Source organism: Trichomycterus rosablanca, chromosome 7 (assembly GCF_030014385.1).
Source record: "Trichomycterus rosablanca isolate fTriRos1 chromosome 7, fTriRos1.hap1, whole genome shotgun sequence".
Classification (NCBI taxonomy): domain Eukaryota; kingdom Metazoa; phylum Chordata; class Actinopteri; order Siluriformes; family Trichomycteridae; genus Trichomycterus; species Trichomycterus rosablanca.
The window spans coordinates 5,497,591-5,514,407 of record NC_085994.1 but is presented as its reverse complement, the minus strand read 5'-3'; the positions used below and the strand labels follow the sequence as shown (position 1 = coordinate 5,514,407).

At 42.1% G+C, this 16,817-nt stretch overlaps 1 protein-coding gene across 1 annotated transcript in view; it reads left to right on the top strand.

The window, feature by feature from the left end:
- Window positions 1-16,817, top strand: part of gcn1 (GCN1 activator of EIF2AK4) — a 62,541-nt gene that overhangs the window by 1,098 nt on the left and 44,626 nt on the right. The window contains exons 2-16 of the mRNA XM_062998890.1: window positions 6,341-6,443; window positions 7,310-7,373; window positions 7,471-7,602; window positions 7,689-7,797; window positions 9,602-9,700; window positions 10,003-10,137; window positions 10,234-10,302; window positions 10,397-10,505; window positions 11,641-11,715; window positions 11,798-11,926; window positions 13,190-13,240; window positions 13,334-13,432; window positions 13,520-13,693; window positions 13,897-14,049; window positions 16,693-16,785. Coding sequence (XP_062854960.1) covers window positions 6,341-6,443; window positions 7,310-7,373; window positions 7,471-7,602; window positions 7,689-7,797; window positions 9,602-9,700; window positions 10,003-10,137; window positions 10,234-10,302; window positions 10,397-10,505; window positions 11,641-11,715; window positions 11,798-11,926; window positions 13,190-13,240; window positions 13,334-13,432; window positions 13,520-13,693; window positions 13,897-14,049; window positions 16,693-16,785 — 1,594 coding nt within the window. The remainder of the gene's footprint in view (window positions 1-6,340; window positions 6,444-7,309; window positions 7,374-7,470; window positions 7,603-7,688; window positions 7,798-9,601; window positions 9,701-10,002; window positions 10,138-10,233; window positions 10,303-10,396; window positions 10,506-11,640; window positions 11,716-11,797; window positions 11,927-13,189; window positions 13,241-13,333; window positions 13,433-13,519; window positions 13,694-13,896; window positions 14,050-16,692; window positions 16,786-16,817) is intronic.

The following is a 16,817-nucleotide window of genomic DNA, read 5'->3' as shown; positions in this document are numbered from 1 at the left end:
ATAAACAAATGGAATGGAATTGCTTATCTCTCGTTTTAATTTCATATTCTCTAAATTGTAGGGTATATTTTACTATATTTTCTTTTAGTTTTTCATGTTCTTAATTTTTTATCTCTCTTGTTTGAATTTCATGTTCTCTTAATTGTAACTAAATGTTCTCAGGAATGTTTTAATGCTTTTAATTAATTTTTTTCCCTTATGTAAAGCACTTTGAATTGCCAGTGTGTATGAAAGGTGCTATACAAATAAACTTGCCTTGCCCTGCCTAAACAAATGGAATGGAATTAAAAGTGCAGAAAGGTGCAGTTCCAAGCATACAGTATATGGTACAGAAATATAGATTAAATATTTAATATAAAGTGATAAGTGATGAGTATTGCACATTGAATTGGGCCAATATAGCCATATCAATATATACATCAACATACATATGCATGTGTATGAATATACTTAAGTACACATATACTGTATATACATGTATATACACATACATACATGGCTACATGTAGGGCCCTCAGTTCTTAGCTATCGCCCGCTGTCCTCGAATGCTGGAGTTATAATGGCTCTGGGGACGAAGGACCTTTTTAGTCTGTCCGTGGAGCAGCTCAGTGACAGCAGTCGGTCACTGAACATACTCCTCATCTGTTTTATAATAACAGTGTGCAGGGGGTGGTTCACATTGTCCATAATGGAGTGAAGTTTGCTTAGGGTCCTTCTTTCAGCCACAGTCACCAGAGATTCCAATTCAGTGCCGACCACTGCCCCAGCACGGCTGATCAGTTTGTTCAGCCAAGCTTCATCTTTCTTCTTAATACTGCCTCCCCAGCACAGCACAGCATAAAAAAAGAACACTGGCGACCACAGACTGATAAAACATATGGAGAAGTTAAACTAGAGTGACCTCCATAGTATAAATAGTGTGGTCTTTACAGGTAGAACATCAGCTTCTCTTCTGAGAAGGCTTCTTGCAAGTATGTCTGTGGGAATTTGTGCCAGTTCAGTTCATTAGGATTTTAACGTCATGTTTTACACTTTGGTTACGTTAATAATAATAATAATACATTTTATTTATATAGCGCTTTTCAAGATACTCAAAGACGCTTTACATAAGACAAATAATCAAAACAAATACGTACATACACCATACAAATCATAGTACAAAATCAAAATAGTACATCAACATCAAGAATAATTAAGATAAAAACAAAGAGAGCAGCATAAGACAGTTCATTAAAAATTAGCTAAATTATGAGAGAGAACAACAAATATAGAACAATTTCTTAAAATTAGACAGAAACAGGACAGATTTACATGCAATCAGGAAACTGAAAACTTTACAAGTTTTAGGATCTAGGACTTCACATTTCTGTCGTGATCTAAGTATAAAAACTATTAAAAAGAATAGCAAAAATAAAAGCATTTATTTCGTGTTGTTACAAGTTAAATGCCATATTGAATAGATGAGTTTTGAGAAGTGACTTGAATTTGGACAGGTCAGGACAATCTCGTAGGTGTTTGGGGAGAGCATTCCATAAAGATGGAGCAGCTATGGAAAAGGCCCTGTCACCCCAGGTCCGGTGCTTGGTCCTAGAGGGTATGGACAGTAGGTTAGCCTCAGAAGAGCGAAGGCTACGGGAGGGAATGTGCTGATGGAGCAGGTCGGTGAGGTAGGATGGGGCCTGATTATGGAGAGCTTTGTGAGTGAATAGAAGAATTTTGAATTGAATGCGTTGAGCAACGGGAAGCCAATGAAGTTTTTGTAGAACAGGTGTAATATGATCACGGGAGCGAGTATGAGTAAGGAGGCGAGCAGCTGAATTCTGGATATACTGAAGTTTTTTTAGGATTTTGTTAGATGTACCATAAAGGATGCTATTGCAATAATCAATTCTGGATGTAATAAAAGCATGAATCAAGGTTTCGGCGGCAGAAAAGGAGAGTGATGGACGTAGACGTGCTATGTTTTTTAGATGAAAGAAAGCAGTTTTGGTGATGTGATTTACATGGAGGTCAAAAGAGAGGTTGCTATCAAAAATTACACCAAGATTTCGGATGTTAGAAGACGGAGACAAAGTGTCATTATCAATGGTAATTTGAAAATTTTTTGTGGTTTTTGCCAGGGTTGTAGGACCTACGATGATCATATCTGATTTTTCACAGTTTAATTTGAGGAAATTAGCTTTCATCCACAATTTCATTTCAGTGATGCAATTTGTCAGAGTGGAGTGAAGTTCAGTATTAATGGATTTGGAGGAGATGTAAAGCTGAATATCATCAGCATAGCAGTGGAAATGTAAACCATGCCGACGTATGATGTCACCAAGGGGGAGCATATAAAGAATAAACAAAAGGGGACCTAACACTGAGCCTTGGGGAACGCCTTGGGACAGTGGAGCAATGGCAGAACTACAATTGTTGATATTAACAAACTGTTGTCTGTTTATGAGATATGACCTTAACCACAAAAGGGCAGTACCAGTGATGTTGACAGAGGATTCAAGGCGGGACAGAAGAATGGAGTGATTAATGGTGTCAAAAGCTGCAGTAAGATCAAGGAGGACGAGAATATTAATTTGTCCAGAGTCTGAGGAAAGAAGAAGGTCATTTGTGACTTTGAGGAGGGCTGACTCAGTGCTGTGCTGGGGGCGGAAACCAGACTGAAATGATTCAAATAGATTATTGGAATTTAGGTGATCTTTGAGCTGTGAGGCCACAACACGTAATGACAGAACAGGTAGTTACAGGTTACACAATATTCACAATATACACAAGTTTAATATCAAACACAGTCGTGGACAATTTCGTAGAATCAGAATCAGAATCAGCTTTATTCGCCAAGTATGTTTACACACACAAGGAATTTGTTTCCGGCTGTTGTTAGCTCTCTACAATTTACAAACAACACAATATACAGACAAGACTATGTAGACAATGTACAAATGTACATGTTCAGCAGAATTTGCATATGTACAGAAAATATAAAAATAGTGTAAAATAAATAGTTGAGTAAGGTAAGATGCAGTTACGGTATTATACAGCATGTATAAAGTGCAGTGTGGCATGTAAACAACAGTAAACAGCAGTTCAATTTTTGTTATTGATGAGTTTGATGGCATTTGGAAAGAAACTGTTAGTGTCTGTTTGATTTAGTGTTCAGGGCTCTGTAGCGCCTGCCAGAGGGTAGGAGGTTAAAGAGTTCGTGTCCAGGGTGTGAGAAGTCTGTGATAATTTTTTCTGCCCGGTTTCTGGTCCTTGTTGTGTATAAGTCCTGGAGGGTGGGCAAAGGAGCACCGATGATTTTTGCCGCTCTATCCACCACTCCAGCAATCTGCATCTGTCCTGTTTTGTGGCTGAACTGAACCACACTGTGATGGATGTGCACAGGACAGATTCAATGACTGCAGTGTAGAACTGTTTCATCAGCTCCTGTGGCAGACCGTGTTTCCTCAGTTGACGCAGAGAGTACATCCTTTGCTGGGCCTTTTTGAGGATGGAGTTGGTGTTGGCCTCCCACTTTAGGTCATTGGAAATAGTAGTTCCCAAGAACCTGAAGGTTTCCACGGTAGACACAGTGCTGTTGAATATGGTGATGGGGAGCAGTGTCGAAGGTTTCTTTTTAAAATCCACTGTCATCTCTACAGTCTTTAGTGTGTTCAGCTCTAGGTTGTTCTGACTGCACCAGAGCACCAGCCGATCAATCTCCTGCAGATATGCAGACTCATCTCCATCCTGGATTAGTCCAATGATCGTAGTGTCATCTGCAAACTTTAGAAGTTTCACTGTTGGGTCTGTAGAGGTACAGTAATTAGAGTAGAGAGAAAATAGCAGTGGAGAGAGGACACAGCCCTGTGGTGCACCAGTTCTGACTGTTCTTATGGTAGATGTAATATCTCCCAGTCTCACCTGTTGTGTCCGGTCTGTCAGAAAGCTGGTGATCCACTGACAGATGGCGGGGGACACACTGAGCTGAGACAGTTTGAGGTGGAGGAGTTCTGGTATGATGGTGTTAAACGCTGAGGTAAAATCCACAAAAAGGATTCTTACTTAAGTCCGTGGGCTGTCCAGATGTTCTAAGATGTAGTGCAATCCCATGTTGACTGCATCATCCACCGACCTGTTTGCCCGGTAGGCAAACTGCAGAGGGTCCAGCAGGGGGCCAGTGATGTTCTTCAGATGTGTCATAACCAGTCGTTCGAAAGATTTCATGACCACAGATGTTAAAGCAACGGGTCTGTAGTCATTAAGTCCTGTGATGGAGGGTTTCTTGGGAATTGGGATGATGGTGGAGCGTTTGAAGCAGGATGGGACTTCACACAGCTCCAGTGACTCGTTGAAGATCTTTGTAAAAATAGGAGCCAATTGGTCCGCACAGGCTTTGAGACATGACGGTGAGACTCCATCTGGGCCTGGTGCCTTCCTGGTTTTTTGTCTTTGGAAGAGTCGTCTCACGTCCATCTCACCTATTTGTAATGCAGATTGTGTATCCATGGGGGAATGTGTGGTGATAGCTGATGGTGTGATATAAGCTGTTGATGTGCAGGGGTGGAGGGTGGGTGTGAATGTGTCCTCCTCAAACCTACAATAGAAAACATTAAGGTCATCAGCCAGGTCTTTGTTTGCCTCAATGGGGTTGGGTGATCTCCTGTAGTTGGTTATCTCTTGCAGGCCTCTCCATACTGATGTAGAGTCGTTGGCTGAAAACCTGTTTTTCAGGTTTTAACATGCAAACTACACAGAGAAAGGACCCGGACCGCCCCACCTGGGGATCAAACCCAGGACCTTCTTGCTGTGAGGCGACAGTGCTACCCGCCGAGCCACTGTGCCACCCAACATCCCATTTAAAAATGATGGTGTTAAAATAGAGTGAGGGTGGCTCAGTGGATAGCACTGTCGATTTCCAGTTTTATTCCCAGGTGGAGCGGTTCCTTACACCGGGTCCTTTCTGTGTGGATGTTCTCCCCGTGTCTGTGTGGGTTTCCTCCGGGAGCTCCGGGGTGAGGTGAATTGGAGATACAAAATTGACTTGAACTGATGAATCTTGTGTAACCAGTAACTACCTGTCCTGTTATGAATGTAACCAAAGTGTAAAACATGACGTTAAAGTCCTACTAAATAAATAAATCAAATAGAGTGACCTGTATAGTAGAAATAGTGTGATCTTTAAAGATAGAACAACAGGGCACTAATGTTGGTTAAACAGCTCAAATGCTCTTCAGTGGGGCTGAGGTCAGGATCTGTGCAGGACACTGGTGTTTCTTTAAACCAAGCATGTCGACCAAGCCTGCTTTGTGCAGGCACACCATGCTATAACAGCAAAGGACCTTCCCTAAACTGTTGCCAAGTTGGAAGCATTTAATTTCCTTTATATAATTGATTTATTACACCTGTTAGCAGTTGTTGTAGCTGAACGCATGTTTTTAAATATTACAAGGGGTGTGTCAATACCTTTGTCCATACAGTGTACAGTCATGTTTTGGAAGCTGGGAGGTACACAAAGGGGGCAGTCCCTGCACAAACGGTATTCGATGAGGATAACACTAATAATTCTCAAATTATCCTCCAGGCCACCCGAGCACGATGGAGGTCCCTGCTGATTCTGGTTCCTCTCAGGGTTTCGTATTGTAATTTTAAGGGAGTTTTTTTTCTTGCCACTGTGACTGTCGCCCTCGGTTTGCTCAACAGAGGTTTTCGGTCTGTCGGTTCTGGATTCTGTTAAGTTGAGACATTGTTTATTGTAAAATGCACTAAACAAATAAATTTGACTTCTTGTTGTGTGCAGCACCAACACTGGATTTTTATCCGCATTCATTTGTCAGTACAAATGTTTGATTTTTATGCTGTCATTTACTTCCAGAAAGTTATTTTTGCTTGATTTGGAGAATAAGGTATTACATAAAATCTTGATTACACTTTGAATACTTGCTTAGATTAGGTTCACTGTTTTCTGTACATGAAAGATTAGTAACAGAATCCATGTAATCTGGAGTGTCATCTCCTTGTTTGTGTTATTGACCCGGATGACTGACCAACATTAAACGTAATGATACTGAAAAGTGTAGTGAATACTGTCAACAGCATTTAATGTAACTGAGGTTCTTATATAACCCAGTGGAAACAAACTTCAGGAAGGAACTGTTGCATATTCTGGACAACTTTACCAACCAACTATTTTTATACATTACTTCAGTGTCACTCATGAACTGTAGTAGTTACACTAATCAGTGATTTAGTTTAATTACTGCTTACTGCTCTTCATATTGCCAAATGTTTAACATAAGCTTTACATTTTCATAGTATTCTGTGTTGTATAATCCTGGTTCATTTCTGTTCGTTATTGCAGGTTTCAGACACACTGAAGAAGTTTGCTGTGAAAGTGACCACATCGAGTGTTAAGGAGAGGAAAGACATTTTAGGAGAACTGAAGGAATGCGTTAATGGAAAGAGTGAGTTGTTCAGAACCACATGCCTATGTCTATTCAGCTGATAGTCCTGTCTTATTTTTGTCTCCTCTTGTCGCTTTATCGATTTTGCTTGCTTGTTATTAAAGCTGGTATGCTTTGTTTTGTATAGCTGTGTAAACTCTCTTATGCTATAAACAACAGCTTGAACGGTGTTACATTTTACATTTGCTTTTTGTTCTGGTTAATTCATGCTCGGGTTTGTTTTCCCACTTGGTGTGATTCGAACTCTGGAGCGGTTTGTTTGTGATGGAAACACAGTCCCACCTTTATCCAACCCAATTGGGATATCGTTGTACATTTTCTTATTTAACATTAGCTCCCATCTTCTGCTCAGTCATGTGAAGGCAGCACATCATTTGTAAGACGTGCACTCAAAGTAAATTCAGCATTCTGCTGATGGAGTTTAACCTGTTAGATCGCCCAGATAATTATTACAGCTGTAAACAAATGATCTCCTCTGCCATTGCTCCATGTTTAATTGCATAGAAATGTGCACTCAGACACATCTGTAATGAGCAGAGTGAACCTTCTCATGTGGTCTGTTGTGATGCATTTTGATGCCCTTGGATTTTTCTCTGTGTGAAGAGAAACCAAATTAAGGGCAAATGCTTTAATTTAACAACCTCATCAACTAATTCTGACCAGAGCAAACAAACTGTAAGCATGAAAACCCCTTAATTACGATGGCAGACTCTACTAATGTCACGAACAGAAAACATTTATTAATCCTGCTGTGATTGTGACCACTTGACATGGCATTAAACCAATAAACAACAACAACAAATCACTGGTGACAGTAGGCAATATTTCTTGTTGTAACGGTTCTCTTTTTTTCCATGTTCTTTTAGACCTGCCTGAACCAGCCATCAAAGGCCTGTGCAAGCTCTTTTGTCTCACCCTTCATAGATACAGGTGAGGCAAACCTCTGTACCACTATATAAACCCAGATCTCAGGATTGAATAAAACAGAATCACATTAAACTGATTTGTATGTCCGGTTGTGTCTCAGGGATGCAGCTTCACGGCGTGCCATGCTTTCGGTTATCGACCTGCTTGCTCAGTCCCAGCCTGATGCCGTTGCAGCCAACCTCCCTCCCGGCCTGCTTAGCTGTGGAGTGGTCAGCAGGGGTGTAATGCCAGGGTACGATAAAAATATTGATGATTATTAAGTTTGATGTTTTTCGTTAGAGGTTGTAGTTTTACTCTGGTTCTTCTCTGTTGGTGCAGGAAGAGCACAGCGTCAGCTGCTTGTTGTGCCTTGCCATGGACCTGTCTAGTCGTGCGGGGCGTCTTCCATGCTCCGGAAAGCAGAGAGGGGCCTAACTGGAAGAAACTGGTCAGTCCTGTCTTCCCACTCAAACTGTGCTTCTGTTAGTTTGTCTGTACTGGTCTTCCTACTTCAGTGCTCATTACTCTTCTTGATCAGATCAAGGGTGTACTAGCAGCAGGTTCACAGCCAGGAACTGGAATTGACTGGATTGGGAAATAAAGCAGCAAAAATCTAGAAAAACGTAATTCATAACATTAGTAATAAATGAACTTGTTGAAATGCCCCAAGAAAATGTGTTTTATTTTAACTGTGTTTATTCCCACAATCATTCTTCTGGTTTTCCAATTTACTGCAGTTGTGTTCTAGATGGAATCCTTGCAAGTTCCACTGTCTCCTTCATAAATCCTATATTTGAGAGGAGTCCCTAAGTACACTGCTCAAAAAATTCAGGGAACACTGAAATCACAGATCGGATCTCTAATACTGAAAGATTCAAGTTGAAAATCTTTATAAATAAAATAAATCTGATATAAATTGTGTAATTTGTTGAGAACAATATGATTTAATGTCTGTCCGGTCAGTGGAAACCAGTATAATCAACCCACTGAGGACTGGACTCAAAATCACAGTGAGTTTATCGCTCAGGTGGTGCAGAGGTGAAACATTAATGCCTAGTTCACACTACACAACTTTTGCCCGATTTTCGCTCACCGACTGGTCGGCGCTAGATTTGCCGGCTCGGGAGCAACTCTGCGTTCGCTCGGCGATCGAAACTCGGCTATCAGTCGCTGTGTGAGAACTACTACGAGTGATCGCAGAGCGCTCGCCGAGTGAAACGAGATTTCTAGCATGTCAGATATCTCAGTCTGAGTTGCACAACTGGCAATGAGTGCTATGTCGAACAGCTAATGAGAACGCAGGATACAGTGTGAGGGGAAACGCAGGGGAGGAGTGTAAAAAGTGGGACAGGGGCTTAATATAGTTTATATCAGAATACATCGGCACACACAGGTTTTACAGTATTTCTGACCTGATCGTTCTCTACAAAACATAACACCCACGCTGCATTGCAAACAATATTTATTAACCTCCAACTCACTATAGAACAATCCAAACCAAATCCACTCGGATTCATTTATTTTTTTCTCCTTGATTTTACGCTGCACATCAGCGCACAAACATTGACTTGTTGACGTGCGTGTTTGGACGTGGTATCATTAAACCCCTCGTCACTTCTCATGTTTGTTTTCGTGACAAAACATAGTTTAGGAGACCAGACAGACTCATCTGTGATTCCAGTTGGTGATAGATGGTGTAGTGTGAAACCCCCTATCGCCGATCAGTCGTGTAGTGTGAAATATACACCGACTGAAAAGACTCCTGAGTGCAAAAGATTCAGTTGTGTTGTGTGAACTGTACAGCGACCCGGCAAATCAGAAAGTCGTGTAGTGTGAACTTGGCATAACACACCAGAGCTGACATCTAGAACTTGTCGGTTCTAATCTCAGCTCTGCTACAGCAGGCTGAGCGCCTACACGAACAACGATTGGCTTGTTGTTCAGAGAGGATGCTGTAGGGCAGGCATGTCCAAAGTCCAGCATCAGTAGAGGGAAAGCATAATGCAATGGGGTATTGGGGGGGGTGTGTGCAAAAAATAAATCACAGCGAATATCAAAGTAAAACATTGAAATCACGAGCTGATCCAGTTTGTGTAAATGTTATCACGACAGCTCATGTGACTCTGTAGTGTATGTTATTTAAACTAAATGAAAAGAAAAAGTAAAATGATATGTTTATATGTTAAGAACTTAAAGAAACTGCTTGGTATTCACACTTGTTCTAAAGTTGTGTGTATATGTGTGTGTGACAGGTGGAGGTGCAGAGTCTGCTCCTGGCTGAGGTTGTTGGAGGAGCGGCCCAAAATGCTCTCAAATCAGTCATCAAGAGACTCAACAAGCTATGGAGCGATGTAAGGAGCTTCAGCTGCTATTTCAATAATTAGGATTCTGTAGAGGCTTTATTATGTGTTTATTACATGCACATAATTCATATAAACAGTTCTCAGAACACATTGTGCAGAAACATGGGTGGTGTATCTTTCCTCACCACAGGAAACAATTTGGGGAAAAACATTTAAAAATGATTGGTTGGTAGGAGCAGGGAGTCCAAGAAGACCATAAGTTTTTTTGCTCTCTGGGTGAGGGATGCCTGTGTGTATGCATGCACATATTTTGTCAGTGTGCTGCCTATAAATCTGTTCTTTCTCACCAGAACCCTGGTCTGGTAGATCAGTACTTGAGCACACTGCTGAGTCTGGACCAGAGCGCGTCCTCTCTGCCCTTGCTGGCCGTGTGTGTGGATTTTTGCACCTCTCAGAAAGACATGGCCACCATCAACAAACACAAGGTGATTCTTTAAGTTTAACTTCCCGTGTTAGAAGAACTTCACGGCTGATGCTTTGTAGCTTGTTTTGTAATGGTTGTGTTGAACATGTTGTCTCAGGCTGCTATTATTGACCTGTACATGAAGACAGTGCTGATGAGCAAGACCAAACCGCTTCAGCACATTCTGGTAAGTGAGCGTGGAACTATTGTTATTTTGAACTCAGCTGCATGTTCTTGGATGTTTTGTGTTCTGAAAACTGTTTTGAAATCTCATATTTCAGGATAAAAGTGTCTCGGTTCTGCGCCATGTGTCACACTCGGAGTTTAAGGATAAGCTTCTGCCAACGCTGCAAAAAGCTTTGCTGCGAAGCCCTGAGAACTCGATGCAGAGTAAGATAATGCACACGAACAGTTTCTACTCTTAGTAGTTCATGTCGTATAAGTTACCTACAGTGAATTCAGAAAGAGTTCAGACCCCCTGACCTTTTGCACATTTTGTATTGTGGGTTGATTTTTTGAATGGATATTGTTGCCATTTTTACCCCTCAATATTCGTTTAGTCACCTCTTAAATTTGAAATAAATATAAAATAATTTAAATCTTCCATTTACAATATATTTAGAGTTTTTAATACTTTATAAAACCCCCTTTGGCAGCAATTACAGCTGCACGCATTGTATATACACCAATCAGACGTAACATTAAGACCACCTTCCTAATGTTGTGTTGGTTCCCCTTTTGCAACCCCATACACAACAACCTGTGATGCACTGTGTATTCTGACACCTTTCTATCAGAACCAGCATTAACTTCTTCAGCAATCTGAGCTACAGCAGCTCGTCTGTTGGATCGAACCACACGGGCCAGCCTTCACTCCCCACGTGCATCAATGAGCCTTGGCCACCCATGACCCTGTCCGTCAGTTTACCACTGTTCCTGCAGACTGGGAACACCCCACAAGAGCTACAGTTTTAAGGATAAATTGTTCACTTGCTGCCTAATATATCCCACCCACTAACAGGTGCCGTGATGAAGAGATAATCAGTGTTATTCACCTGTCATGGTTATAATGTTATGCCCGGTTGGTGTATCTCTACAATCTGTGTACATCTGGATTTGGGCAGTTTAGAAACAATTCATGAAACAATAGGGTTTTTTTTAATTTTGAGAATGTCGTGTGAATCATGGGCCCTTGTGGATCCAGATTTGTGCTTTTCCAAATTATATCCAACCAGTTAAGATTGCAACAGGTGGGACTCCAGTTGAATTTAGGACACATGTAAAGAATAATTAAAGCAAACTGGATGCACCTGACCACTGTTTGGATGGGCAAAGCAAACCTTGATAACGTTTTCATTTTTGTCATTTTGTGAGTTGACTAATAAGTAAAATGGCTAGAATATCCATTCAAAGTTAAAATCACAATACAATATGCAATATTATACAATGTGCAAAAAGTCAAAGGGTCTGAATACTTCCTGAATCCACTCTAGTTACGTCGTCTCCTTTCCATTCTTGTCTTTAGCCATCTCCTCCATGCTGGCCTCACTTACTCTCGATCTCAGCCAGTATGCTCTGGACATCGGAAAAGGCCTCGCCAGTAAGTCAGCGTTCTCACTGCTGTTTCAGTAAATCATGTGATTTTTAGAAGGACTTTTTTTATATTAGACTGTGTTTTTCAGGCCAGCTGAAGGCCAGCAATATGGAGCTGATGGAGCAGGCCGTGCAGGCTGTGCAGAATCTGGCTCAGCAGTGCAGTGACCCGAATGCCGTCCAGGATCTCGTCGCTCATCTCTTTAAGATTCTGGGAGGTCAGAGGATGTTTTTCACATTACCAATCTGTAGTTAATGGGTTTTTATTTTATTTTAATTTTTTTTTTCCTCCTCCCAATTTAGTGTAGTCAGTTCGTCCTCCGCTGCTGGAGACTCCGGTCGTGTCCGAGGAGGGAAACTTTGCCTGCCTCACGCTCCCTCTGACGCGTGCGCAGTCAATCAACCCTTTCTTATTCGCCCATACTTCGGTGTATTCCCACATGAGACTACTTGCGTTCCTCCGCTTTCTGTACAGGTGCCTCGGGCTACTGCACAGCGTGGAAGACCCCACCCACGTTCAGTCCGGTCTTTTACCCACCTGCCAGACTTTTTTTTTTTTTTTTTTTTTTTTTTTTTTTCCTTTTTCTCCCCCTTTAGCGCATCCAATTGTTCAATTTGCATCGTGCTTCCTCTCTGTCTATGCCCAACTCTGCCTTGACCGAGGAGATCGAAGCTAACCCATATCCCCTCCGAAACATGGGCACCAGCCGGATGCATCTTTGCCACCCACACATTGATGAGTTTGGCGCCACCCAGCGTTGCATGCGGAGAGACACACCCTAAGGGCACTCTTCCTCGTCCCTTTGCAGGCACCTCTAATCAGCCGGCAGAGGTCGTAATCGCATTCTGACAGAGAGAGACCCACATCCGGTTCTTTGTCCCGCCCCCCAACTGAGCAACCGGCCAATCGTTGCTCATACAGCCGCCCAGCTTCGAACCGGTGAAGCAGAGCTGGATTCGATACGGTGTATCTGGAATCCAGCTCTGGTTGCAGCGTGTCTTTTTACCGCTGCGCCACCTGAGCGGCTCCTGCCAGACTTTTTAATGGCCAATTTTGTCTGCTGCAGGCATTGCCGATTATGCCCGCTAGAGGGAGCCCAGCTGACCGGTAGCAGAGCTGAGACTTAAACTCTGAGAGTTTAGAATCCCAGCGCTGATGTGCTAGTGGATTATCCCAGCTCTGGTTCCAGCGTGTGGTTTTACCGCTGCGCCACCTGAGCGGCCCGTGTTTTTTTATTTGTTATTTTATGGTGCATGTGATGTGATTTTTCCCTTGAACAGATCATGAGTTGTGCAGCAGCGGATTCACAAACAGGAACTGGGAATGACTAGATTGGTAGATAAAGGGGGGAAATTCAAAAAAAATACACATCCTAGATGCTGAACTGCTCTGCTGTTTATATACATATTTGGAGATGTTTAACATGATTGTTCAAGTTATGGCCTTTTTGTGTACTGATGGTTTTCATCATTGTTTGCAGGCTCTGAGGGGAAACTTACCGTAGTGGCCCAAAAAATGAATGTGCTGTCAGGCAAGATGTTTTATTCTGCATGTTTATATTTGTTTTTGGAAAACCAACCTTTTTAACTGATGTAATTCATGTTTTGGTGTGTTTGATGTGCAGGAATCGGGGGCTGCAGTCATCATGCCGTCTCCGGCTCCTCCAGCCAGTCTCTCAGCTCCAGTGTGGCGTTACTGTTTATTCCATATCTGCAGCAGGAAGGTTAGTAACTTCTCCTCTAGTAAAGAGAGCTGAGAGACGTGGTTGTGTATATGATGCTGACTTGGTATGTTTTTTTTTGTGTGTCAGTCCACGAGGGGTTGCTGGTCCATGCCGTGTCTGTAATGTCTCGGTGGACAGTGCGTCTCAACAAGGAGGTTCCAGCCGCTCTGAGAGACTGGTTTAAGAAAGCATTTCAGCTTAAGACCTCTACCTCACCCGTGCGCCACGCCTACCTGCAGGCCATGCTTGGAGCCTTTAAAGGTGTTTTAAGGGTCACTTATTTCAGTACTAATATTTTTTTAGGATTCGTAGCATCTAAATTCATGAGTTTGTGTGTGTGTGTGTGTGTGTGTGTGTGTGTGTGATTCTGACAGCACTCTAGGTTATTTAGTTCATGCTCATCACAGGCAGTACACACTTTTATTTAAAATACAATAACTTTATTCTTTTTTGTTATTCTTTAGGGGACACCCTTGAACAGGCTGTGGATCTTATTCCTCTTCTTATCCAGACAGTAGAGAAAGCGGCTGCCCAGAGCTCCCAGCATGCCTTGCTCTCTGAAGGCATCGCTGCCTCTGTGTTGCTCTGTTATCTCTCCATGCTCGACTTGGTTCCTGGTAAGAAATTTTAATTTTACAAAGTCAGACCTTCTATGTGTTGCAGTTTGGTTTATAAATTTCAGTGATCAATAGTGACAAAATGAAAATTTTGTAGAGCAAGGCCCTTAACCCTCTCTGCTCTAGAGGCGCCGTACAATGGCTGACCCTGCGCTCTGACCCCAGCTTCCAAACAAGCTGGGATATGCGAAGAAAGAATTTTGTTGTACTGGACCTGTATATGTACAGTGTATCACAAAAGTGAGTACACCCCTCACATTTCTGCAGATATTTAAGTATATCTTTTCATGGGACAACACTGACAAAATGACACTTTGACACAATGAAAAGTAGTCTGTGTGCAGCTTATATAACAGTGTAAATTTATTCTTCCCTCAAAATAACTCAATATACAGCCATTAATGTCTAAACCACCGGCAACAAAAGTGAGTACACCCCTAAGAGACTACACCCCTAAATGTCCAAATTGAGCACTGCTTGTCATTTTCCCTCCAAAATGTCATGTGACTCGTTAGTGTTACTAGGTCTCAGGTGTGCATAGGGAGCAGGTGTGTTCAATTTAGTAGTACAGCTCTCACACTCTCTCATACTGGTCACTGAAAGTTCCAACATGGCACCTCATGGCAAAGAACTCTCTGAGGATCTTAAAAGACGAATTGTTGCGCTACATGAAGATGGCCAAGGCTACAAGAAGATTGCCAACACCCTGAAACTGAGCTGCAGCACAGTGGCCAAGATCATCCAGCGTTTTAAAAGAGCAGGGTCCACTCAGAACAGACCTCGCGTTGGTCGTCCAAAGAAGCTGAGTGCACGTGCTCAGCGTCACATCCAACCGCTGTCTTTGAAAGATAGGCGCAGGAGTGCTGTCAGCATTGCTGCAGAGATTGAAAAGGTGGGGGGTCAGCCTGTCAGTGCTCAGACCATACGCCGCACACTACATCAAATTGGTCTGCATTGCTGTCACCCCAGAAGGAAGCCTGTTCTGAAGTCTCTACACAAGAAAGCCCGCAAACAGTTTGCTGAAGACATGTCAACAAAGGACATGGATTACTGGAACCATGTCCTATGGTCTGATGAGACCAAGATTAATTTGTTTGGTTCAGATGGTCTCAAGCATGTGTGGCGGCAATCAGGTGAGGAGTACAAAGATAAGTGTGTCATGCCTACAGTCAAGCATGGTGGTGGGAATGCCATGGTCTGGGGCTGCATGAGTGCAGCAGGTGTTGGGGAGTTACGTTTCATTGAGGGACACATGAACTCCAATATGTACTGTGAAATACTGAAGCAGAGCATGATCCCCTCCCTCCGGAAACTGGGTCGCAGGGCAGTGTTCCAGCATGATAATGACCCCAAACACACCTCTAAGACGACCACTGCTTTATTGAAGAGGCTGAGGGTAAAGGTGATGGACTGGCCAAGCATCTCCAGACCTAAACCCAATAGAACATCTTTGGGGCATCCTCAAGCGGAAGGTGGAGGAGCGCAAAGTCTCGAATATCCGCCAGCTCCGTGATGTCGTCATGGAGGAGTGGAAAAGCATTCCAGTGGCAACCTGTGAAGCTCTGGTAAACTCCATGCCCAGGAGAGGGAAATAATGGTGGCCACACAAAATATTGACACTTCAGGAACTTTCACTAAGGGGTGTACTCACTTTTGTTGCCGGTGGTTTAGACAATAATGGCTGTATTTTGAGTTATTTTGAGGGAAGAATAAATTTACACTGTTATATAAGCTGCACACAGACTACTTTTCATTGTGTCAAAGTGTCATTTTGTCAGTGTTGTCCCATGAAAAGATATACTTAAATATCTGCAGAAATGTGAGGGGTGTACTCACTTTTGTGATACACTGTATATATGACAAATAAAGGCATCCTATCTATTCTATTCTTAACTTATTTTACATTTTAGCCAAAATATCTGATTAGGACTGTTAATAATTAACCAGTTAGTTGATAACATGCAGAGAAGTCATTGTTTGATTAATGTTATTGGTTATAAAGCTCACATGGATTCATTTCTAACAGCTGATGTTTGCTAAGAAACTAAGACAGAAGCCACCAATCTCACCCACAAGCGTTTAAACTGCTGGTTTGTAACTCGCCCTCGCCCGTTCTCAGTGTGTATGTGTCAGTTGACTATTTACACCCTCTTTGGTGCTTTAACATTATTTACATTATGAACCCTGAACAATGGAACTATTAGTAGTTAAAATCACGAATGTGGAGGGTGTTGTGTGTGAGTATGGGGTCTGATCACTATTTCATCTGTGCACATTTGGATCTGTGTATAACATTATTATTATTTTTTATTATTTTTAGTACAGAGGTAAAACTGCATATTGTCCTGTAATAACTACACTAATGTTTCCAGGAAGAGCTTTAAAATCTAAACTACACATTACTGGACTGGTGGTCAATGTAAACAGCAAAGTTTCAGATACCAACATTTTTAGTACATGTTGACACAGTGGAAATATGGTCCTTATAATTAAAACTCATATTTCAGCTGATATTAATGTGCCTAATTTCAATATTAAACAGTTTATCAGTTATGAACAATGTTTTATATCAGTTTGGGGTCCAGAGTTGCTGTTTTGTCTTAAATATTTAGTGTCTAAATATTCACTCTGATATTTCTGTAGAAAGTAAACTGGCTTCGTTTTGGAACCTGATACTGGACGAGAAGAAACTTCTCTTCACCACTGAGAAATTTCTATGGCAGGCCGGCGAGGAAAGTAGGTCGTCTTCACATTCACACACTGAATTA